The sequence below is a fragment of the Loxodonta africana genome, chromosome 1 (genome assembly GCF_030014295.1).
Source record: "Loxodonta africana isolate mLoxAfr1 chromosome 1, mLoxAfr1.hap2, whole genome shotgun sequence".
Lineage (NCBI taxonomy): Eukaryota > Metazoa > Chordata > Mammalia > Proboscidea > Elephantidae > Loxodonta > Loxodonta africana.
In genome coordinates this window covers 198,840,796-198,866,382 of record NC_087342.1, presented here as the reverse complement: position 1 = coordinate 198,866,382, position 25,587 = coordinate 198,840,796, and the positions used below count along the sequence as shown (strand labels likewise).

The 25,587-nt window shown below is 36.2% G+C and overlaps 1 protein-coding gene across 1 annotated transcript in view; it reads right to left on the bottom strand.

Moving 5' to 3' along the window:
- Positions 1-25,587, bottom strand: part of ENPP1 (ectonucleotide pyrophosphatase/phosphodiesterase 1) — an 85,964-nt gene that overhangs the window by 37,459 nt on the left and 22,918 nt on the right. The window contains exons 2-6 of the mRNA XM_010592283.2: positions 9,146-9,218; positions 6,360-6,476; positions 5,245-5,370; positions 4,304-4,364; positions 1,694-1,791 (exon numbers count right to left, since the gene is read on the bottom strand). Of these exons, the coding sequence (XP_010590585.2) occupies positions 1,694-1,791; positions 4,304-4,364; positions 5,245-5,370; positions 6,360-6,476; positions 9,146-9,218 (475 nt within the window). The remainder of the gene's footprint in view (positions 1-1,693; positions 1,792-4,303; positions 4,365-5,244; positions 5,371-6,359; positions 6,477-9,145; positions 9,219-25,587) is intronic.

The window sequence follows — 25,587 nt, the reverse complement described above, 5'->3', positions numbered from 1 at the left end:
GCCCCACAGGTTTTCCAAGACTGTAAAATCTTTACAGAAGCAGACCGCCACATCTTTCTGCCATAGGGCGCCTGGTGGGTTTGAACCACTGACTTTTTAGTTAGCAGCCAACTGCTTAACCACCTAAATTACAAAAAATAGTTTAAAAAAAAAAAAACTGCAAAATTAACACAAGGGTGAAGCAGTTGCTGGGGTGATAGTGTTCCAGACCATAAATCTAGAACGAGCAACACCTGGATAAAGTCATCACTGTTTCAAAAACAAAAGGCATCTTTGGCTTCAATTTAGAGTAAGCACAGAAGGCAGACTGTTCCTATGTCCTGCTGATTTAGCCATGCTGTCAGGCTACTCTTCTCCTGCCGCTACTATTGAGGAAGGAACACATCACTAATGATCCCAGCAATTCAATACCTCATTGCCTAAAAAATATGTTCCTTGGGCTGGCATGTATATATATATATATATATATATATATATATATATATATATATATATATATATATATATATATATATATATATATATCACTGCCTTTATAACAAGGAGCCCTGGTGGCACAGTGGTTAAGCACTCAGTTGCTAACTGAAAGGTCAACAGTTAGAACCCACCAGGCACTCCACAGGAGAAAGATGTGGCAGTGTGCTTCCGTAAAGATAACAGCCTTGAAACCCTATGGGGCAGTTCTATTCTGTCTTATATGGTCACTACAAGTCAGAATCCACTGGACGGCAAGGGATTTGGTTTGGCCTTCCTAACAGTTCAAAATTACAGGCTACATTCCCTAATTACCCAAAGCAAGGGCTTAAGTTCATTGTGTATTGACTTCTCTTAAACTTCATATAACCCACATATATAGGTACCTAAACATCCTTAATTCCGAACTCAGGATGGAGTGAGACAAGCTTTCCTCTGAATGGTAACAAATGGCTGAATTCAAACTTTAAAACCCATGTACACGGCTGCTAAGGACAGAGCCTTGCCCATCCAAGTTGTTTGCTACCCATTTTTTATGTTAAACGATTACTTATAAAACCTGTTTTCTTTCAGGCAGAGGATTAAGTCTGTGGTCACGAAAATAATTAAAAACTAGTTCTTAAATTTCTATAGTTTTTACATTCATATATGATTTTGTCCTCTTTGAATAACAATGATTGTACAACTGATATTCATAATGGTGATTGTTAATGTAATTTTAAACTTTGGCATGAATACTAGGAAAAGAACACTACTGTATCAAGAACAGAAAATTCAATAAAGGCTTTGAGATAAAGAAATTAGAATGATACTGTAATAACTAGCAGGCAAGTATTCTATGACTATAGTATTAGTATCACATCAAAAACGCCTTTAAGTTTTTGAAATCGTATTTTTAAAACAGAATACTTATAAATAAATGATTTTTCTTGAAGAATCAAAATTGTAAGAAAGAGTAAAAATATATATACATAGCCAAAAAACAAAAATCCTAAGATAACTGTATTATCTTAAAAAAAAAGAGGTATTTAAAAAACAGCTTCAGAGTAATTACAATATTAAAGACTATTTCCTTATTATCAGGTTCAACTATAGGGTTGCAACAGGGTAGTTTGGTAAAACAGTTCAATTCTGCCAGTACTTTTCCAAAAAGGACTGTCTCCCTAGTCTAGGTCATTGAAACCATCACAGACCAATAGTAAACTCTGAAGTTACTCACTTAGTTTGCTAATAACAGGAAGAAGTCCACCCCAAGTGTGTAAATATTCTGCTCTGAAACCATCCAAAGAAAATAGAAGGGTAGGAGGCATTTCAAACCTAGGTAATGAGGAAGAAAAAAAAAAATTTTTTTTTGGAAGAAAAAAAGAGACACATCCAAGGAAGAATTTCTCTTTCTTTCACACAGGTCCAGTAAAGATTTTCCACTGAGACTGGTACATAATCTAAAGTAAACTAACAAAATCAGCAAGCATATTCAGAAAGGATATTTTACATGAATTTATATTCATATGCATGCTTTTACATTACATGTATATAAAGTACAAAAAACTAAACTCATTGCCATTGAGTCGATTCCGACTCATAGCGACCCTACAAGACAGACCAGAACTGCCCCACAGGGTTTCCAGGGAGCAGTTGGTGGGTTCAAACTGCTGACCTTTTGGTTAGCAACCAAACTCTTAACCACTGTACCACCAGGGCCTCACATTTTACCAAATAATACTTATTAAGCACTCATACCATTTTGATAGTCACCATATAAAGCATGTCATTCATGGTTCCTGCCATTCCAAAAGCCAGAACAGTGTATTTTGCTACTACATTGTAAATGATAATGTTTTGCCAATTCATAGGAAAACAAATGCTAATAAACGGCATTGTCTAAATTGTGTTTTTTTCTCATAAATTTGTTTTAAACAATCAGTTTCTAGTATCAATTGTCTCTAATCTAATAAATGGCATCTCATATTTCATAAATTATATAAAAGTTATAAGTTTAATATATTCAAGATATTAATATTTAATAGAGAAGTTTGAGAGAGAGTTACTAAAATCACATTTAAATATATAAAAAACAAATAAATGATCCAAAGCTAGAAATGAAAAAACAGTAAGGGTTCACACACACACACACAAAAAAAACAGTTAATGTGTACTGTGTGGAAAAGCAAAGAAAGAGGCAAAAAGAAAAAGAAAGTATGATAATGAACTCAACGAAAGAGAACAGCTATGGATAACTGCTACATGGTTACACCAAAACAGCCATGGTCCAGAAATTCTGCAGCTTCTAGTGATAGCTGGTAGACAGTGGGAAAGTTGTACGTCATTAGATAATCATGAGAAAAACGTTATGCTCAAAGTTTACCTGATAATTTAAAACTTGAATGTAAATATTTGCCTCTCCTTGTCTTTTTCAACTGTACCTCCTCCCATCTTACCCTCACACAAACACAAAAACAACCCAACAAAAATGTTTCTAAAATTTCCATTAAGTACTGGTAATACAGCTCCTTTGGGAGACTCTGCAGAAATAGTAGCTTCTAGTCTCAATGGTCCATGTTTGTATAAACTTATTTATATTCAGTAAACAGGAAATATAAAAGCAATTCAGGTGAATATACTGGTATAATAATTTCAAGTTCTAAATCATGACCTTCTTGAAAAGTGAGGAGGAATTATATTTTTCACTAAAAGATTCAATACTATGACTGGAAAAAAAAAGTTAATGTTTAAAAGACAAAGAAAGATTCAAAATTCACTAGGTCTAAGATTTCCAGTAAACTTCACACTTAAGACAGTTTAGGCTCCACGAGAAGTCCCCCTTGAAAAAAGGCTCTTCTGTTAAAATTTGTTTTCATTTGGGTTTAGTTGTTGCTGCTGCTGTTATTGTTTTATGCCAAAGAGGTACTCTCCCATCCAAAACGGAGAGAAAAATAAACATTTTATATAGTTAATCTAAATTACACACATAAATAAGCTAAAAGACAGCTTTAAAAAGTTTTATAGTTTAGAAAATCATTATTTTAAAGAGGAAAAAATATATTTCTAAAGTTTTAATAATTAAAATTATCTGAGATAGAAGACCTCTGATGGAACAAAGGTAAACACACCTGGGACCTTCATATAAATTCCCATCCTTTAAATTCCAAACAAACTTTTTTGTTAGTACTGCACGAAATACTTCCTATGTAAGATACGGTGTGAAATATTTTAAGAACAAAAGGAAAAATACACAAGTTATAAAAATTATGTAACATACTTTCACATTGTGATTATCCAAAAAAATTATAACAAATGAACAAAAATATAAAAAATAAAAAGAAGCTTTAATTTGCTGCAAGTTCAATTCTCAAAACTACAAATGAAAGTGAAGATCCCTACTTCCTTCTCAGAAAGGTGGAACCAAGCCAAAATCAAACTCGTTGCCATCGAGTAGATTTAAACTCAGCAACCCTACAGGACAGAATACAACTGCCCCATAGGGTTTTCAGGGAGCACCTGGTGGATTCAAACTGCTGACTTTTTGGTTAGCAGCCGTAGTACTTAACCACTACACCCACTACGGTTTCCAGAAAGGTGGAAGGAAGATACAAATACTTCCACCTAAACTCGTGATACTAAATACTCAATATGTATGATCTCTCTTTTTAACTTTAGTTTCCAGAGTAGGGATTGTATCATAATCATCTCTATACCACCAGTGCCAAGCACAAACCTGACTAAAAATAATGATTAATGAATCAAGATTGGTTATTATTTTTATCTTCTCAATGTGGCAGGAGAAAATGAAAGTACTTCTTATAAAATTAATCTCAGAATATAATCTTACCCTGCTGGACACTGTGGCTCATTAATGCTCTCACATGTTTCTTCTGCCCAACTTTTCTTACCTAAAATATTTTCAAGAAATGAAACAAGCTGAGCACATATAACAGTAACAACAGCATCTAAGCCAAAGCCCACGTTTGTGATACACATTAAAGACAGACTCCAAAAACAAAATGTGTTAACAGATAAACAGATAACACTGGACACGATACTAGGGAAATATAATAAAGGGAGCTAGTCTGTTTCAAAATAACAGTTGATATGAGGAAGGAAAAAACGAGTATATAAGACAGAAAAACACTATGGTATTTGTTAGAACCAGAAAGTATCTTTTTCAATTTTCAAAGTCTTAATGTTTTCAACCAAAATTTACAACCCTCCTCCTATCTACTCAGCAAAATCTTCTAGTATTAAACCTTTGATATTTTAGTTCCCCCTCAGATATGGCCAGGTTCTGTCAAGGAATTTCAAGGAACCCTGTACACCTGGACAAGACAACACAATAACACCAGCTTACATAATATCCTATAATCTTTTGAAGTAATTTCACATCCACTCTCTCAACACATGGCAGATATGATCCTTATGTACTATGAGGGCGCATACGACATAGACGTAAGCCAGGGCTGGAAAAGTGATCTTTCCATAAATATAGCGTCAAATATGCAGCTATTAGCAAAATAACATGAGGGATGGTGGAAAAAGAGTGAATGACTACAGCAGATAAGACAATATTGGTCATGTACACCTAGTAATTATTAGGCTGGGTGATGGGTACGAGGTTCATTGCCTCAGTCTCTCTAGTCAGGTCTGTGAAATTTTCTTCAATAAAAAAGTTTTTAAAAATATTTCTTGACTAATATAGTTGGCCAATAAATATGACCCCTAATATAAACAATAGCATGTATGGTAAAGCCCAGGAAGACGCCATGGAAACTTGACCTTGACACACAGAGCTGTAGTTGATGCAGCAGTCGCCCTTGTCCCTGCAGTCGTCTGAACAGGAGCAACGGCTTCTCGGCAACCTTTTCTCACCACACCTGAATTTGTTGCAAGTCCATATATGTTCTAGAAACAAATACCAAACAAAATACATCTTATGGTTCAAATTTAACACATAATTGCTATCTTCGGGAGCATGATCCATGGGAAGCAATGAATGACATCCTAACTCTCAGTTACTCCCAGAATCTGTCACCACAGAGGTTAATCTGAACTAACAGACATGGACCATGCAGGCATCAACAGTTGTTATTTCACTAAAGCCCAGAATATCATAGTTTTAAAACTTGGACACACATAGTTATTGTTATATAATTCATATGTAGACCTTGGCTTCTTCCACTAGCCATTTTCGGGGTTCTGGAATTTTATTTTAAATCTGTTTGATTCTCATTTAAATATTATTCCAGGTCACTGCAGAAAAGTCCTGAGAAAATTTTCAGACTCTGATGGTTTTGTTTTAAAGTTTATGTGAACACTTAAGAACTCTTGCCTATAATCAATATCGCCAGTTTTACTAGCTGCCATTGAGTTGATTTCGACTCATGGTGACCCCATGCGTATCAGAGCAGAACTGTGCTCTGCAGGGTTTTCAGTGGTTGATTTTTCAGAAGTAGATCATCAGATCTTTCCTCTGAGCCATCTCGGGGTGGATTTGAGCCATTCACCTTTCTGTTAGCAGCCGAGCATGTTTACCATTTCCTCCAGCCAGGGCCTCCATATTCAATATTAAAAGACTAATAAAAACATTCATGTAAATCAAGCAGCCTTTTAGAACTTAGTTCAAATACCAGTTAGAATATCAAGGCTTTCAGCATATGTTAAAAAAAAGGTACAATTTTGCTACCTATAAAATGCTTAAGGAAGGCAAAATATTTGACATTTCTTCTCTAAGCAACCGTTTGAAATATAAAGACTACGGTTAAAATGTGTGCTTGCTAAATTAAAAAAAAAAATCTCAAATGAATTAGCTAAATCACATGCCTAAAAGTTGCAGAATTTTGTTTTAATCTTTTCCTTCTGGCCATGACTCCATCTGTTTTCCTGATCATTACCTGGTTCTATACATGTTTCCTGGTAATCTAGACAGCAGTTCCCAAGGCCAACGCAGGCAACATCACAGCGACAGTTCCCAAATGTCCTCTCAAAGCAGCGACCTTTGCAACTTTTCACTGAAAATAGTGAGCAGTGAGTTAGATGTTTCTAATCATTATATATTTACAAGGCAATCATCAACTAATACACCTAAGTTAGCTATAGACAGCATTCAAATACTACTTTAGAAAATAAGAATCTTTTCACAAATACACGTAGAAAGTGACACGACCAGAAAATAATCTCACGTACTGAGTTTGTAATTTTTATCTCTTGTGTTAGAAAAAAGACAATTTTTATTACAAACTGTACTAGGTATGATAAGACTTAAATATCTGTGGAATGGTAAAGAAAAGTCAGAATTAAGAATTTGTTCTGAATATTTTCTGTTATGAAAGGGTTGGCTTCAGCAGCTGTGGAGTTCTCTAAAATTTCAAAATGTGGGCAAAGACTGAAAAGGTGACTATCTATGAATATTTCACAAAGCGAATGAGCACTTGACTTATCTCCTTCTCCGTCTTGGTACAAAGAACCCAACCAGCATGTTCCAGTTGGTTGGATTCACCTTCAGATTCAGCCAGCTTCAGTTCACCTTCAGATTGAGCCAGCTCCCTCTGAAAAGCCTTTACTAACCCCTTCTCTGTTTTCCTTTTTTTTTAAGCTGTTATAAAATCTTGTCCTTCCCCTCATCAATTAATTCCATTTGTAACTGATTTTAATAGCCTTGTTTCACACTAACCCAGTGCCATCGACTATAAAATTCTTAAGAACAAAGACCTCATGTGAATTTTGCCCAGTGTACTATATCCCTAGTACCTAGCAAGGTACTTGGAGTATAGTTGGTAATTGATAATTTTTGTTATATGGTAGATACAGAAGAAAAATAATTTCATTAAAAACAAAAATTGAACTGTTGCAGCTCTTTACTAGATAGCTTGAATAAGCTAGGTTTTTATTGCATTATTAGAAAATCAAGCTGGTGAGACTAAAAAAAAAAAAATCTATGCCTAAAATAATGAAAGTCCAACAGAAAAAAAAAAAAAAGGAATAATCTTAGTTCTCACTTCAGTGGTCTCCTGGCCCAACAAGACACTGCCACGGAATTTAACTCTCATTTGGCATTGGGAAAGTCAGGCAATTATAAGAACATGGGTGACAAACAAGAATCTCTAGGGTTAGAAATACTAACTTTCTTGACCCGGGGAAAAAAGCTATTAGAATAACACCTATTATTTGGAACTCATTAATATGCACCTTGTAATTTTATAAACTAGTTACCATGCATCTTTATGCCAGATTTAAATTACAAATTGCTGTTTTTAATCCTCCAGTTTTATTTTTTAAATGTCAAATTGAACTCAGGGTGAATTATTTCATGCCAAAAGACTATGTAATTGAACACCAAAGTTTGTAACTTCTTAATCTTATCAAACTTAGATACACTTGCTCTGAACAGATTTCTGACTAAATACATAAAACTACTATATTTCATTCATTTTTAACAATAAATGGTAGCTTAATAGTTGCCAAAAATGTTTACTAATATTACAATTACAGAATAGTTAAACGAGAAAAATTTAATTTTCAAAACTGAATTTCCTAGGAAAACCATCTGTGCCTTCGCTAGAAAAGAAAAATAATGACCTCAGAGTAAACATAATGGCCACTCCAATTCACTGTGATTCAGACTTTTATTATTTCTATTATCTCATCAATGCTGGATAGATTTCTGGACTCAATATAAACTTACAAATGTCTAGGAGTTTAATAACACCAGTATTGCTTTAAACCACCAATGCCCACAACTCAAAAAGCCTTATGAGCACTTAATGATAAGTTTCTGGTTGCCCAGGGATGCTAATAGGTCACCTAGTAACCTCCAGGGCTGCTTCTGCAATTAACTCCTTGGGGGAAGGAGTACCCTGGAGGAAATCAGTGGGGGAGGGTTCCAGGAGCACAGTGCCAGGACCTGTCGGCCATGTTTGCTTGTTTGTTTGTTCTTAATTTAATTTAATGAATTAATTTGTTTGTTATGGTCCTTCCTTGTTTTGGAATGAAGTTTTTCAAGTAAATAATATTTTATATGGCTAAAACAATACAAGAGCTACCAGTTCCAGTCAAGTTGATTCCGACTCATGGCGACCCATAAGTGTCAGAGTAGAATTGTGTTCTGTAGGATTTTTCAATGGCTGATTTTTCAGAAGTAGATCAGCAGGACTTTCTTCCGAGGTGCCTCTGGGTGGACTCGAACTTCCAACCTTTTAGTTAGCAGCCGAGCACATTAACCGTTTACATTTGCACCACCCAGGACTCCTAATACAAGAGCTACAAGAAGAAAAAGAAAGCTCAAGCCTATATCAAATTTGCAATATCTATGGAGTACGCATAGGATAACTGGATGATGCTTATCTCAATCCCATTCTGAAGATGGCTGAGTATCAGCACACAGAACCCCTACTCCACACACACGCACGCACACACACACACACACACACACTCCTCTACAAAACAAAACCAAGCCTGTTGCTGTGGAGTTGATTCTGATTCATAGCCACCCTACAGGACAGAGTAGAAGTGCCCTCACAGGGCTTCCAAGGCTGCAAATCTTTACAGAAGCAGACTGTCACATCTTTCTCCCACAGAGCGGCTAATGGATTTGAACCACTGATCTTTCAGTTAGCAGCTGCGTGCTTAACCGCTCGGCCACTAGGGCTCCCACACACCTACTACGCACTATGTTAATTACCTTCTTTGGCACAGCTTGGTTTCAACCCAAATATACAACCAAGGATTGTCGTTAACACACAGACCGACAATACCTGTGGAGAGAAAAAAAAAATTATATAGCTTCAAAATCTTTTTATTTCTTCAAATGTTTCTAGACTTGCTGGTGTTGTTATTTCCTGATCTGGGTGTGGGTCACACAGATGTGCTCACTTTGTGAAAATTCATCAAGCCGTAGCCTTATAATTTTATACACTTTTGTGTAGGTAGATGACACAACTTTGCTTGCTGAAAGTGAAGAGGACTTGAAGCACTTACTGATGAAGATCAAAGACCATGGCCTTCAGTATGGATTACACTCTAACATAAAGAAAACAAAAATCCTCACAAATGGACTAATAAGCAACATCTTGATAAATGAAGAAAAGACTGAAGTTGTCAAGGATTTCTTTTTATTTGGGTCCACAATCAACAGCCATGGAAGCAGCAGTCAAGAAGTCAAAAGACACATTGGATTAGGCAAATCTGCTGCAAAAGACCTCTTTAAAGTGTTCAAAAGCAAAGATATCACCTTGAACACTAAGGTGCGCCTGACCGCGGCCATGGTGTTTTCAATCGACTCATATGCATGAGAAAGCTGTACGATGAATAAGGAAGAAGAATTAACGCCTCTGAATTGTGGTGCTGGTGAAGAATACTGAATATACCATGGACTGTCAAAAGAACGAACAAATCTGTCTTAGAAGAAGTACAACCAGAATGCCCTTTAGAAGCAAGGATGACGAGACTATGTCTCACATACTTTGAACATGTTATCAGGTGGGATAAGTCCCTGGAGAAGGGCATCATGCTTGGTAAAGCAGAGTGTCAGCGAAAAATAGGAAGACCCTCAAGGAGATGGACTGATGCAGTGGCTGCAACAATGGGCTCAAGCATAACAATGATTATGAGGATGGAGGAGGACCGGGCAGTGGTTCATTCCATTGCACACGGGGTCGCTGTGAGTTGGAATCAACTCGGCGGCACCTAACAACATGTTACATGTCAATAAAAAGTTCACTTAAATGTTAGCAAATGATTCTATACTATTGAGGGTTAAGGTTGCCAGAATTTTCCTAGTTAATGAACCAGTCAGATAAACTGTAAACACTAAGGAAAGGAGGGTTTGAGGGTTAAGGTTGCAGAATTTTCCTAGTTAATGTAAATGAATCAGTCAGATAAACTGTAAAAACTAAGGAAAGGAGAGAGGAAAATCTATTTATAGACTCAAAATTTCCAATTTGCGAAATCACTAAAGGCAATATAAGAGTATCATAAGCCTATTTTAACAGTGTTTAACTATACATACCTAAACATGAATGCAACCATGTCCTCCTAGGCAACCAGATAACAAGCTCCAATTTTACCATTAACTGGCTGTGTAATGGGAGCAAGACACTTGAGCTTTCTAGGTATCAGTTTATTCATCTATAAAAGTAAAGAGTGGCATTATATGGCTTTCTAACCATCTTTCCAGCTCTAATATTTTGCAATTTTTCTTTCTCCACACTTCTGTCTTTCTACCTCTTAAGATCTCCTGATTATTTCCTCTACCCCCTAGCTATAGGTGCGACTGTTAAAAGAATGACTCAACTCTCATTTTTGAGTTAGATGACAAAGAAGCAGAATAATCCATGAAACAGTACTCATTAATTTTTGGTGGGATGACGTTTTCTTTATAGCCCTCAGGAATGTCACTTCCCAAGGCAATTCAACAAAATACACATTCAGTGCCAACTATGCACGAAGGCTATGTTATACTTTGAAGAAAGTGAGTCAGAGATACTGCAGAAAGGTTTATTTTTGTGAGAGAAGGTGACCATAACAGCATGCATGGCTCATATCTGATAGGTTCTAGGAAGCAGTTGCAAAGTGCTATAGTTGTTTAGAGGAAGGAGAAAGTGTCCCTGGTTGAGGCAGTTGGGAGAGGGAGATCAGAAAGAACTTCACAAAGAAAAGTCTTCGGGCTGGGCTCTGAAAAGAGGAACGACAGTATGATATTCGCAGGCAGTTGGAGGAAGGGGAGATAGGTGAGAGCAGAGCAAACTTCTCGGAAGAAGGACGGCATAAAGAGAGACTCAGGACGGAAGGCACAGGGACTGTGTCAGATGAATAATAATGAATATTTTGGCTGGATCAAAGAAAATGCAAAGAGGAATGGAAGCAAGATGAAGGTATGGATCAGTAGGCCAGATAAAGAGATATGTCCCGCTCACACTTCTCTCCTGCCTCCATTGTATCTCTTGGAATGGAAATGAAGCCAAAAGTGGAAACCTGAAACTGACTTAACATACTTACTGGAAGTAAGAAGATGCAAAAGTTCTAGTGCAGTCATCAGAGTTAATCTTTTACTATTAAATGAAAATCACAATAAGAGAAGTTTATTCATATTCTGAAATACATTGACTTAAAAACGGTTATTCCCTCACTACTGTAAGACACTCAGTCATGAAGGTGTAGTACCAGTAACTTTACTATTCTGAATAAATATAAAACAGAACATGTTAACAGTTCTCACGTCACAAATAAGTTCCCAAGGGGTAGTCACAAATAAGTTTCATCTTAAGAAAAACTATGTAAAGATTTGGTGGTAAACAAGTATTTAAATGGTAACCATTGGTTTAACACACATAATATATGAAGCTCTTTATGTTCTTCTTAAGCAGCTGAAGAGGCAAGCCGATTTTATTTCCCTCTTCACTGATAAATGGTGTTACTTAGATTGACCCTTTATAAGGAGTCTCTGGGCGGCACAAACGGTTAGGTGCTCAACTACTAGCTGAATGTTGGTGGTTTGAACAGGCCAGGCTTCCAAAAGGTCAGAGCCTTGAAAACCCTATGGAGCAGTTCTACTAAGCACACATAGCATCGCCATGAGTCAGAATGGACTCGATGGCAACTAACAACAACAGCCTTCTATAAGATAACGTAAGGAGCCCTGGTGGTGCAGTGGTTAAGAGCTTGGCTGCTAACTAAAAGGTCAGCAGTTCAAATCCACTCAGCCACTCCTGGGAAACCTGATAGGGCAGTTCTACTCTGTCCAAAACAAAAGTATGACAATAGAAACAATCATTTCTCATCTATAATCACACCCATGAAAAAATGAAATTTCATATATCTACTAGTACATTACAAAACACCCAATCAGAATAATCTTTAGTGGAAAATTTCTCTTAAACAATTTTCAGAGCTGTGAAACTTAATTCAGTTTGAATTTTCTTCTCAGGGTAGTTTAGTTTGGAAATGTCAAAAGCCACGACCCATTTTTAACTCTGATAACAATTTAGCTATTTGTCATATTTTGGTATTTTCCTGAAATTATAAAAAAAAAAAATTTACCTTTGAAAACATGAAGCTAGGAGACATATAAGGAAAACAAAAATTGTTGGGCTATTTTCCTTCTACTTAAAAAGAGTATTTATTTGGGATTTCCTGTTTAGTCAGAATCCTCAAAACCTTAGCTCTTTCTTAGACATTGTCTTGGTTATCCAGTGTGGCTATAACAGAAATACCACAAGTGGATGACTTTAACAAAGAGGAATTTACTCTCTCACAGTCTAGTAAATGGTAGACAATCACATAATACTGGGAATCATAGCCTAGCCAAATCGATACACTTACTAAAGGGGGCACAATTCAATCCATGACAGATATTTAGTGAGCCAAAAGAAATAGATACAAAGAAATGACTTATTTTTTTTTTCTCACCAATTCCCTCAAATACTGTGACATTAAAGTAATGTGTGTGGTTCTTTATCAAACATTCACTCAAATACGAGTGTTATCTGTGTACAATTCCTGTGGAAAAGGCCATAGATACAAATGAAGCAACCTCTGCTCTTATAGAGAGCAGAGAAGGGGATAGACATCCAAATAAATGATTACAATGGAACTGCACAAGAGCTACATCAGAAATTTGTAAAAAATGTCAACGTGCTAACAGCACAGTGGAGAGCAGAAAAAGGAGAGAATGGTTACAAAGCCTTTACAGAGAAACAAAAACGAAGCATTTCCTAAAGAGAAATGTGGAGAAAAAGGGATTTCCCCCTCAATCAATAAGCAAATGTTTGAGTGTCTGTAATATGCACGATATTAAATTTGTGAGAAATTAAAAAAAAAAAAAAAAAGATTCTGTGGTGAAAGCCCTAATCTCAGAATTTAATAAGGACAATGGCAACCCTGGAATGATGCCATTTGTTGATGACAAAGATATGGAATAGTGAGAGACAACCTAAGTATTAAGCCACTTAGTAATGGCAATAAATGTAATGGTGCTTCATGCAAAGCCAGGGAAGACTCCAGTCTGGGAAAGAGAGAATAACAACAATAATAGCAATCACTTACATAGCACTCACTAAGTGCTAGACACTTTTCTAAGAGCTGATGTAAATCATTTAACTCTCGGAACAACGTTATGAAATAGGTCAACTATGATTGACCCTGATTAACCCAATTAAAGAATCTGAGCCACAGAGAGATGAGTAACTTGCCAAAGACCACAAAGTTATTATGTGGCAGTGAGTAAAAGGAATGGGCCAGAATGAAGGGAGGGGACTGAGGTCTTACAAGCAGCCAAGTGGGGAGCTACTGAGGCAGTTAAATATGGAAGTGATAAGGCTGAATTTATAAATTCTAGAAAGATCCCTTTGGCAACATGTGGAAGGCTGTGGTATGAGTCCAAGTGAGAAACCAGGGCTTGAACTTGCCTGCCTCTCTTCTCCCAAGGGATGCTCTGTACTCCTCTAAATCTTTCCACACCCCAAAAGATGACAGTTTTTGACTATGCTTCATTGGATTTGTTTATTTGTCTGTCTCTCATTTGACTGAGTTCCAGGGAGGCTTGGATTTACTTATTCATCTCTGAAGTCTCCATGTCCAGCATAGCAGACATTAAACAAATAATCACTGAATTGAAAACCAGTATGCTGTGATTTAATTAAACATAATTTTGGGGAATGCCATAAATCCTCTGCTTTTCTTCACATGAGTTGACAAAGTCAGTCTGAATACTACAAAGGCATCAAAACGTTAGGTACTTTTGTGCTACAGATAAAGGATGCTTACAATAAATATGGAAACAGTGGTGGCATAGTAGTTAAGTGCTACGGCTGCTAACCAAAACTTTAGCAGTTCAAATCCTCCAGGCGCTCCTTGGAAACTCTATGGGGCAGTTCTACTCTGTGCTATAGGGACGCTAAGAGTCGGAATCGACTCGACGGCAGTGGGTTTGGTTTTGGTGGGTTTTACAATAAATATACACTTAAAAAAATAGGAAATGATAGATTGCTGAATCGACCTCGGTATTCAAATATAACAGAACATAAAATCCATCCGATGTGGAGATGAACTAGCTGACCACATTGTCTATCAGGCCTCTGACCTTTAACCAAAGCTGCACGTTTCCTGAAAAACATTGCGAGAACTCAGACCAATGCAGTTTTGGGAGTCTTGAGGGATTTTCCTTCCTAAAGGATGGGGGTTAGATTTTAATACAATAAAACCAATGGTTAGAAACTTCCACAACAGATTGAAAGGGAGACTCAGGTTCTTGATGAACTTTTAAGCATTCCGAAGTTCAAAGTAGGAGTTAGAACCTTTTCTAAAAAAAAAAAAAGAAGTTCCTAAATTCACTCATGCAGGCTGCTGACACACTGAGTATCATTTAGTTACGTTTGACTTGAAGGAGTTCCCCCAAACTGCAGGGAAATTTTAGGTGAAGTCTCTTATATAACCAATCAAATGAAAAGAGAGACAAGAGACACCAAGCACTGAACAAGCACATGACTTAGGGGCAAACCCCTCAACCTCTAAGTGAAACACTAAAACCCTGAAGGTGCTGACATCTGTCTAGTGGGAAGAACTTCAGATTCAAAATGATAAGGGTCCAAATCCCAACTCTGTTAATGCATTTATTCAGCATTCAACAAATATTTCTTGAGAGCCTACCACATGTCAAGCGCTATCTAGTGCTGGGATACAATAATGAACATAAGATTTCAGTCCCTGCTCTCATGGGCCTTACATTCTAGTGATTTCTGGACAACCAACAGCTGTATGACCTGGGAACATCACATATCCGCAATAAGCCTCGCTTCCATCTATAAGGTGGTGATAATACTCTCCTCACAAAGTTGACATGAGTATGGGGCATAATGTACAGAAGTGGCTAGATAAGTGGGTGACTTGGGCATAGTAAATGACAGCTCCTATTAGGGATACTGGAAACTCTGGTGGCATAGCAGTTAAGTGCTATGGCTGCTAACCAAAAGGTCAGCAGTTCGAACCACCAGGCACTCCCTGGAAACCCTATGGGGCAGTTCTACTCTGTCCTGTAGGGTCACTATGAGTCAGAATTGACTCGACAGCAACGGGCTTGGTTTTTTTGATTAGGAATATTTAGCTCACTAAGAGGACTGAGCCTAGTATAGGTTTTTCCAAAGGAAAATATAACCTCATCAACGTTTAATCAAACTACAGGTCATTCTTTTATTTGCTGTTAAAAAAAGAAATGCCATAAACCAGTGTACTGACATTTTTCTCTCATAACTTTGGTTTAAATTCTGCAGAAATCTGTTAGCAACAATAGTTGAAAAGCACACAGTGATAAAGAAAAATCTGTCAGAAAGATGTAATAGAAAGGCAAGATATTATTTTGCAACGAATGATGTACTGGACATTTTAGTTATATCTATGCAGTGGCTTTCGATCCCATGCTACTGAAAAGAGGAGCCATGTAAGCACCAACTTATATATTAGAGATTACTACAGATTTATGTTGCATACTTAACAAAGTGTAGCCATAGACTGATCCAAACACTTTGGGTATAAAAAGCTGTAGATAAACTCTGAAGAAACACCTTAAAATATGCATATTCTTTGACTAAAAAATTATACTTCTAGTTTATCCCAAAGTAAAAAATTGAATATGAATATTTAGATATATGTACATTGCAGTATTATTTATAATAGTATAAAAAGTAGACATACATATATATATGTTCAACAATAGTAAAATGGCTAAAGAAAATATAGCTGAACACTACACACCCAGTAACAATGATAATTTAAATTAATTTAATGATAATTTAAATTAATGACATGGGAAAATGACATATCGTTGAGTAAAAACAGCAAATTATAAAGCAGCATTGGCAGTATGCTCCCAGTTTTATGTTACATACCATATATATTCCATAAATAAAATATAAGTATATTTATATATTATATATATAACAAATATAAATAAAATATATATGATGTGTAACATAAAACACTGGCTGATGAGATTTTAAGTAATTTTTGCTATTTACTTGGTATTTACCTTTATTTTCTGAAGTTTCCACAATGGACTTCTGTATTTTTGGAATTAGTATACAGGAGTACTATGGACACTAATGGGTATAAGTATCCCAAAATAAATTCTTCCTCATTTGGGCATTTTAGAGCTTCTCAGCATAAGAGAAAGCTCCCTCCCTTGCCTACTTACTTTAAAGTGTCCAATAAACAAATTCTTCCTGAATACTCAAAGCTCTATTCAACCTATTTAACCCATCATTCTTAAATATAAATGATCAGCTATGATTCACCAGACATTTGATGCAAGCTACAGTATGAGATCAACAAAGAGAAAAAGTATAACATGAACAGAGAGGGAAAAAAGACCTTGCGGGGAAGAGAAAGAATATTAAAAACAAACCAACCTCTACACAGTATTCTCAATAGGATTCAAGAAAGCATTGTATCCATAAATCAAGAACAAGATGTTATGGGGAAAAAAAAATAGTATAAATCAGAACTCTTGTTTTCTTGTATATTATAAACAGGGTTACTGGAATTAAAAACATAAAATTAAAAAGTAGAATTCAGAAAATCTTCTAGAACATAAAACACCAAAAAAAAAATAAAATTAATATATGAGAGGTAAAAAAATAATTAGGAAGCACAACCTCTTACTAACAGGAGAACCAAAAAGAGAAAAAAATGATAGGAAAGAAACTATCAAAGAAATAATACCAGAAAATTTTCCAGAGCTGAAGGAACATACAAGTCTTCACACTGAAAAACCCCATTATCAAATGCCCAGAATAATAAATCAAAGAAAACTCATACTTATTCATATGATGGCAACCCTGGTGGCATAGTGGTTAAGAGCTATGGCTGCTAACCAAAAAGGTCAGCAGTTCAAATCCACCAGGTGCTCCTTGGAAACTCTATGAGGCAATTCTACTTTGTCCCATGGGGTTGCTATGAGTCGGAATTGACTTGACAGCGGTGGGTTTGGTTTTGGGTTTATTCATATGATTGCTAAATTCTAGAACAATAACAACAAAAAGAAGTTCTTACAGAGAAAGGCTATGCTAACCTCCTAAAATGAGCAGGATGAATGTAGACAACTGGGGTTATATTTTCCTTGTAGGTTTGTAAAACTAACTGGTGAAACTATCTGGGTCTAGAGAGGTCTGTAGAGGAAGTTTATTGGTTTCTAGTTCAATCTCTTCACTAGTTATAGAATTACTCAGATTTTCAGTTTTTCTTGAGTTAGTTTTCAAAAACTGTATTTTTCTTAGAATTTTTAATTTCATCTACATTTTCAAATATATTGGTATAAAGTTGTTTATAGTAGTCCCTTGTTATCTTTTTAATGTCTGCAGCATCTGTAATTCTATTCCTTTTTAATTCTTAATATTATTTGTCCCTTCTTTCTTTTTTTCTTAATCAGGACCACAAAGAGCAATCTTATCTTTTCAAAGAACCTACTTTTTGCTTTGTCATTCCTCTCTTTTGTATGCTTACTTTTCATTTCAGTAATTTCTGGTCTTATTTTTATTTTCTCCTTCTTTCGACTTTCTAAATTTTCTATTATTTTTTTTTCCTAAGTTGTTGATATGGATGCTTAGTTTATTGTTTTTCAACTTTCTTCTCTTTTAATGTCATTTTTATTCTAACTTTTAAAACCCTTAAGACATTATTGTTGTTTCATAAGTTCATTTAGAATTACCAAAATACATAGCCACTTTATGATTACTTTTTCTTTCTTACATCTCACCTTTCATCTAGAATCAGTTTCTTTCTGTCTAAACTGCATCTTTTAATATTTTTTTGATGGCAGACTCTCAGTATTTGTTAGTCTACACACATCTTGATTTTGTTCTCATTTTTGAAGGGTATTTCTGCTCAGAATACAGTCCCAGTTTGGCAATTATTTTCTTTCTGCACAGTGAAGATATCATAGCATTATCTTATCCTTTAATTATTGCTATTGAGAATTCAGCTGCTAGCCTGTCATACTTTTTAAGGAAACTAGTCTTATTTTTTTCTAATACCTTTTAAGATTTTTATCATTATCTTTGCCTTGCAGTTTTATTCTGTTGTTTGTAGGTGTATACTTCTTTTATTTATTCTGCTTAAGATTCAGGGACTTTCTTGAATCTGAAAATTGGGGTCTCTGATCAGTTCTAGAAAATTCTCTTTTCTTCAAACAGTACCCAAATAAAAAATAAGTAAGGATGAATAATATTAGCTATTGTTGTTGTTGTTAGATGCCTTCGAGTCGGTTCCGACTCATAGCAACCCTATGCACAACAGAACGAAACAGTGCCCGGTCCTGCGCCATCCTTACGATCGTTGTTATACCTGAGCTCATTGTTGCAGCCACTGTGTCGATCCACCTCATTGAGGTTCTTCCTCTTTTCCGCTGACCCTGTACTCTGCAAAGCATGATGTCCTTCTCTAGGGACTGATCCCTCCCAACAACATGTCCAAAGTATGTAAGACGCAGTCTCACCATCCTTCCTTTAAGGAGCATTCTGGCTGTACTGCTTCCAAGACAGATTTGTTCGTTCTTTTGGCAGTCCATGGTATATTCAATACTCTTAACCAACAGCACAATTCAAACACATCAATTCTTCTTTGGTCTTCCTTATTCATTGTCCAGCTTTCACAAGCATATGATGTGATTGAAAATACCATGGCTTGGGTCAGGCGCACCTTAGTCTACAAGGTGACATCTTTGCTTTTCAATGCTTTAAAGAGGTCCTTTGCAGCAGATTTACCCAGTGCAATGTGTCTTTTGATTTCTTGACTGCTGCTTCCATGGCTGTTGATTGTGGATCCAAGGAAAATGAAATCCTTGACAACCTCAATCTTTTCTCCGTTTATCATGATGTTGCTCATTGATCCACTTGTGAGGATTTTTGTTTTCTTTATGTTGAGGTGCAATCCATACCGAAGGCTGTGGTCTTTGATCTTCATTAGTAAGTGCTTCAAGTCCTCTTCACTTTCAGCAAGCAAGGTTGTGTCATCTGCATAATGAAGGTTGTTAATAAGTCTTTCTCCAATCCTGATGCCCCGTTCTTCTTCGTATAGTCCAGCTTCTCGGATTATTTGCTCAGCATACAGATTGAATAGGTATGGTGAAAGCATGCAACTCTGACGCACACCTTTCCTGACTTTAAACCAATCAGTATCCCCTTGTTCTGTCCGAACAGCTGCCTCTTGATCTATGTAAAGGTTCCTCATGAGCACAATTAAGTGTTCTGGAATATTAGCAGAAAACAGTAAACTACGAAAAGTGACCCAGCAAGTTTTCAAAAGAGCCAAACAAAATTTCTGGAAAGGAAAAATAAAGTGAATGAAATTAACTCAGTGATTAGGCTTAAGAGCAGAAGAGACAGTTGAAGACAAAATTCATGAGCTGTAAGGATAGGTCAGAAGAAATTATCTAGCATGTAGCACAGAAATTATCCTTCTTCTAATTCACTAATTCTCTCTTCTGTATTTTGTTCAAAAAACAGTAAAAACTTTTATAACCTTTATCTGGCAATGCCATTACCTGAAGTCTTTGCTTGTCTGCTTCTGCTGTGCGATGTTTCTGCTGTTTTTTTGCTTATGGTGTCATTTTTCCTTGTGTGCTTTTTTTTTTTTTAAACTGTGTTCTGTTCATTGATGTTAAAAATTGTCAGGATTCTTTGAGCCTAAGATAAAGGTGTCTTCTGCAGAAAAGATTAATGTCTGCTTCTGTCAGGGGCCTTGGAGAATCTTTGAATTTCAGACCACCTTCACAGCTTCAGATAGTAAAGTAAAATCACCTTGCATATGGCTGTATATACGGGAAATATACCACAAATACACAATAGATATATCCCTGACAAACTGTACTTTTTAATATAGGTATAAATTCACAATACATAGCATACAAAGTACGTAAGCATGCACAATTTCTAACAGAATTAAATTGTGACTTCAAAACTTTGTTTCTGATTTATAATAAGTCTCAACAATACATCTTTTATATCACTGCCTCTCCAGTCCTCAATTTCAACAAATTCAATAAGAGAAATAACTGTGCCAGGGAAAAGTCTAATATGATAACTGTCATACAGCAGAATGGCCTTTATCTTCATATTGATGTCAGCTTCAGCAATCATGGAAATACTAATGCTTATTATCTCATTAAAAATAAAACCAGTTGCTGTCAAGGCGTTTCCAATTCATGGAAATCCTATGTGTATCAGAGTAGAACTGTGCGCCACCGGGTTTTCAATAACTGGTCTTTCTGAAATAGATCTTCAGGCCTTTCTTCCGAGGCATCTTTGGGTGGACTCAAATCTCCCACCTTTTGGTTAGCGGCTGAGTGAGAACATTAACTGTTTGTACTATCCAGGGACTCCTATTATCTCATTAAGAAGTTTCAGTTTAAGATTCACAGAAATTATTACGTGAATACACATCAATGCATAGCTAGCATAATTGAAGACCAAATGATAGAAACGTGCTAGAAGAGGAAACCTAATTTTATAAAGTTTTAAACGATAACTAGAAATTTATTAAAATACACACACAAAATGACACAGAAAACTTCAAAAGCAGCTAGTGAATTCACTCTTGTTTTTGGCGGACAGGATCTGTTTATTATCAAATTACTGCTTGTAAGAGTACTAGGAGCGGCAATCAGAAGGCTAAGGCAACGTAACAGAAGGGGAACACCAGTGTTTCCTTTGGCTCTGCAAAGATCCATGTGTGTGAGGAGGAACTTGTCACTACCTGCTTAGGCCTGGCTGCTGAACCACTTCTAGGAGCTCTGCGTGTGAGTTCCAAGCAAGCTAAGATCACAAGCCACAGCACTTTTCCTAAGAGGGACTCCTACTCCTGTGCATAAAAGGAACCCCTGCTCTGTGAATGCCAGCACAGCAGTTCCACCAACATACAAAGAAAAGTATTGGCTTTAAAATGAGAGATGTTAAGACAGAAGTCCACAAAAACAAGCTTCAAAGATATACCACAGCTGCTTTGTTTGACTTTCCAAGAATCCACCATCAACACATTTTTAACAATAATGATTAGTGGAATTGCCGGATGCATACACCATTTCAAACAGTCCTTGCTTCTAATTTGTGTCAGAAATAGCAATATGAATCTAGTGTAAATGGGAAAAACCAGTAGCAGGCAGAGTTTAATGGACTTCACTGAAGTGAACAATAGTTGTGAATAAAGAGGACTATATTCACATTGAAAAGCCATATAGTCTCCTTCGGGATATTTACATTCTTCTTTCTCTCCTATCTTTAATTCAAAAGAACAGAAGAGAAATGAAGGGAAATCGTATAAGTAAGACACAAACAGAAGTCCTTAAATTATTAATTTAAATACTGGCTCTCTTAACTGTTCCCCAGGTGTCACGTAAGGTCTCTGGGCTTTTAACTTTTTCTTAAGTGAGAAAGAAAGATAATAGCAGTTGTATCATTTACAACATTCGGGTATGACACTATGTACATGAAAGAGAGAACACAATCCCCCCACCCTAATAAAAATCTGTTAAGAGTGGCTGATAATGGGGGGAAAAAAAAAGCAAAACAAATATTTTGAATAACAACAGTACCATCTTGACTGAACTAGGCCCTTGGGCACATAAAACTATCAGATTGTTATCCAAAAAAAGGTTTTCTGGCACCTTTGATATTTAAGAAAACAGCCATTTCATAGCTTTCCCGGTTGTCAATGAATTATTCTGGTAACTAAGCATTTGAAGGAAAGATTCAAAGAAAGTTCACATTAGTAACCCACGGGAGTTGATAATAATAATTGCAAAACAACTTTTTGAAAGGAAGGTTGTCATGGATTGAATTGTGTCTCCCAAAAATATGTCAACTTCATTAGGCCATGATTCCCAGTATTGCGTGGTTATCCACCATTTTATAATTTTCCTGTATGTTATAAATCATAATCCCTGCCTGTGGTTAAAGAGGATTAGGGTGGGATGTAACACCCTTGCTCAGGTCACATCTCTGATCCAATGTAAAGGAGCTTCCCTGGGTGTGGCCTGCACTACCTTTTATTTTACGAGAGATAAAAGGAAAGGGAAACAAGCAGAGAGTGGGGTACCTCATACCACCAAGAAAGCATTACCAGGAGCGGAGCATGTCCTTTGGACCTGGGATTACTGCATGGAAAAACTCCTAGTCCAGGGGAACATTGATGACAAGGACCTTCCTCCAGAGCTGAGAGAGAAAGCCTTCCCCTGAAGCTAACACCCTGAATTTGGACTTCTAGCCTACTAGACTGTGAGAGAATACACTTCTCTTTGTTGAGGCTATCTACTTGTGGTACTTCTGTTATAGCAGCACTAGATGACTAAGAAAAAGGTTAAAGTGAAATATTAAAATAAAAAGCCAGTTTAAAAAAAGCACAGTGTTAGTACTCTACCAATTAAACTGTGAAGAAATCACTAAAATTATGGACATTTCAACTAAAAATACAAGTATGACAAAATTGAGGGCCTAATTACAAAGAGACCAATAATTCTCATTCCTTTATCTCCAAATTAAGATGTATGTGACATTTGGAGCTTTGTGGTCTTGAGAAAGTCCCGTTATCTACATAGTTCCTTCACTGGTAAAATGAAGGGTTAGACTGGATATGTGCTATGGTCCCCAGCAAATCTAAAATATCTATGAAGCCACTTCCCCCTGATAATTGACCCTCACTTCACTTGGCTCCTTTCCAACATCATATCCTGCACCTGCCTCTCTTAAGTCCTATGACCCAAATAAGTACATATAAAGATTCTTGGTTCAACAAAGGCTGTTAGGATAAATTATTAGCCCTCCCGTGAGAAGTACCTAAAATACCAGCCCTAGAGCCTTACTTCCCCAGGCTAAACAGGAAGAGTATCAGGAACTCACCTGGCTCCATATCCTTCATATTTAGAATCACTCCGGGGACCCTCCAGAGAATGGATTTACCCAGGGTAGGGATTTTCATCTCACTTTCTGATCATGTCTACCTATTTTTACATCAATAAATGTCAAGCATTTTCAAAGGAAAGAATATTCGGTACTTACAACTTCTGCCTGAGTGAGTGAATCACTTTTCCCTGATCTTACCAAATGCTTCCACAAACTACTTCTCTCTAAAGTTAAAGGTCAAAGAACAAAACACCCACCTAGTAGTTTAAAGTAATGTTTTCAGTAAAAGCCCAACTTTGATCACAACTTTTGCTTCATGACCTGTATACCCCCACTGAAACTTGAGATGAAAAACACCCAATTAACAAGCTGAGTGACAGAAAACACCTCAGCTATAAAGCAGTATTGCTCTTAAAAGGAATGCAGCGTAATTAGTCATAAACAGCCTTATGCTACTAAAGACTAGATTCATGCCCACAAATTCATTGTGCCCATGAGTGATCGCAGAATTTTTAAATTTCCACACTTCTGTTCTTGGTCTGATGGTTTATTTACCCGTCTTCTGTCTTCCATAGGACTGCTAATATAGCAAAATAGTACAATGAGCCTTAGCGATAATTTACTATTTTGTGGCTTCCAAAAAAAAAATCTTTTGATTTAAATCAACCTCTTAAAAAAATTAATCAACTGACAAAAGAGACCTTGAAGAAAGGATCTGTAAACTATATTTCTCTCTCTTGCCTAATGATGATGTAAAATGACAGAATAGATATTTAAAGGTATAAAATGAAATAACCAGAAGGAAATATGGGCAAATATTTTTTATAATTTTGAGGTGGTGGACACCTTTACAAACACAGCACAAAATCTAGAAATTATAGTGGAAAAGTTGATAAATTTGAGTCCATGAAAATTAGGAATTTCTGTCAAAAAAAAGGAAACCTATTACAAGTAAAATCAGGAAGGAGAATGAAGGAGAGTTAAACTGGGATGAAACATTTTCAACATATGACAAAAGATTAATTTCTATAACAGATATACATGCATAAAAATCAAGCAAAAAAAAACCTCATATTTTTAAAACATTAAAATAAACCAGCTAAGGAAATAAAAACAGCTAGTAAAAATATGATATTCACCTCCATTAAAAATCAAACAATTGCAAATCAGAAGAGTCCCTTTTTTCTCTAGCCAATAAATTGATAAACATTAAAAAGATTGATAATTTCAAGTGTTGACAAAGGAGTAAAGAAAAACAGGCAATTTCATACCGTTTTCATGGAAATATAAGTTGATACACCTTGCTAAAAGGTCATTTAGATGAATCCAGGGAAATTTAAAATACTCATATCCTCTAGTCCTGCAGTTCCAACTCTACTATTTACCTGATAGAATGTTGACATAAATACACAAAGGTATGCACACAAAAGAGATTTATTTAGTGCAACACTGTTTCTAATAGCAAAAACTTGCAAATAACCTAAATATCTGTTAATAAGTGACTGAGTAAATATAACACAGTATGGTAAATCCAAACAATATAAAATACAATGCAATTATTTTAAAATTAGGTAGATCTAACACTGTAATAATCGCTTTTAAAACCTTCAGCCCAATGGAAGCAGTTTGCTCTAAGGTTACCACACTATGAGGAAGCCCAAACTATCCCATGAATGGAGACCATTCATTCCCCTGCTCCATCCCCCTGCTGTTCTAACTCCAGCCACCATCTGGCTGCAACTGCATGACAGACCTTGAACCAGATGCGCCTAGCCAAGCCTTTCCCGAATTCCTGGCCAACAAAAACCACAAGAGACTTTTGAGTTTGTAAATCAGATGAACAGATGCTGGAGAGAGATCAATTTATCATATTAATAGTACGAACCGCAATGGCCTCCAGAACCAAATGGGTGAAAATGCTCTTCTTTCTCTTTTTCCCAGTTTTTATTCCTAAATAATTTTCACCTTAAATGGTCAAAGAAGGATCTAAGAGTTGGCACTGCCTAAAATGCAAGACTGGCCTGCCTCATTCAGAGGTAATGGCCTGGTTCTTCATTTCTACACGGAAGAAGGGAAATGACTGCAAAATAGCTCATAAAGACAACGGCATGGAGATGGGAGTGGTATGGTGCATACTATTCTTCCTTTGGTAAAAGAACAGAGTTTAGGAACAAAGGTTTATGTAAGTCCACTTTCTAAGTTAGAAAATGAAAAAAACTGTGTGTATTTTGTACTTCCTTAC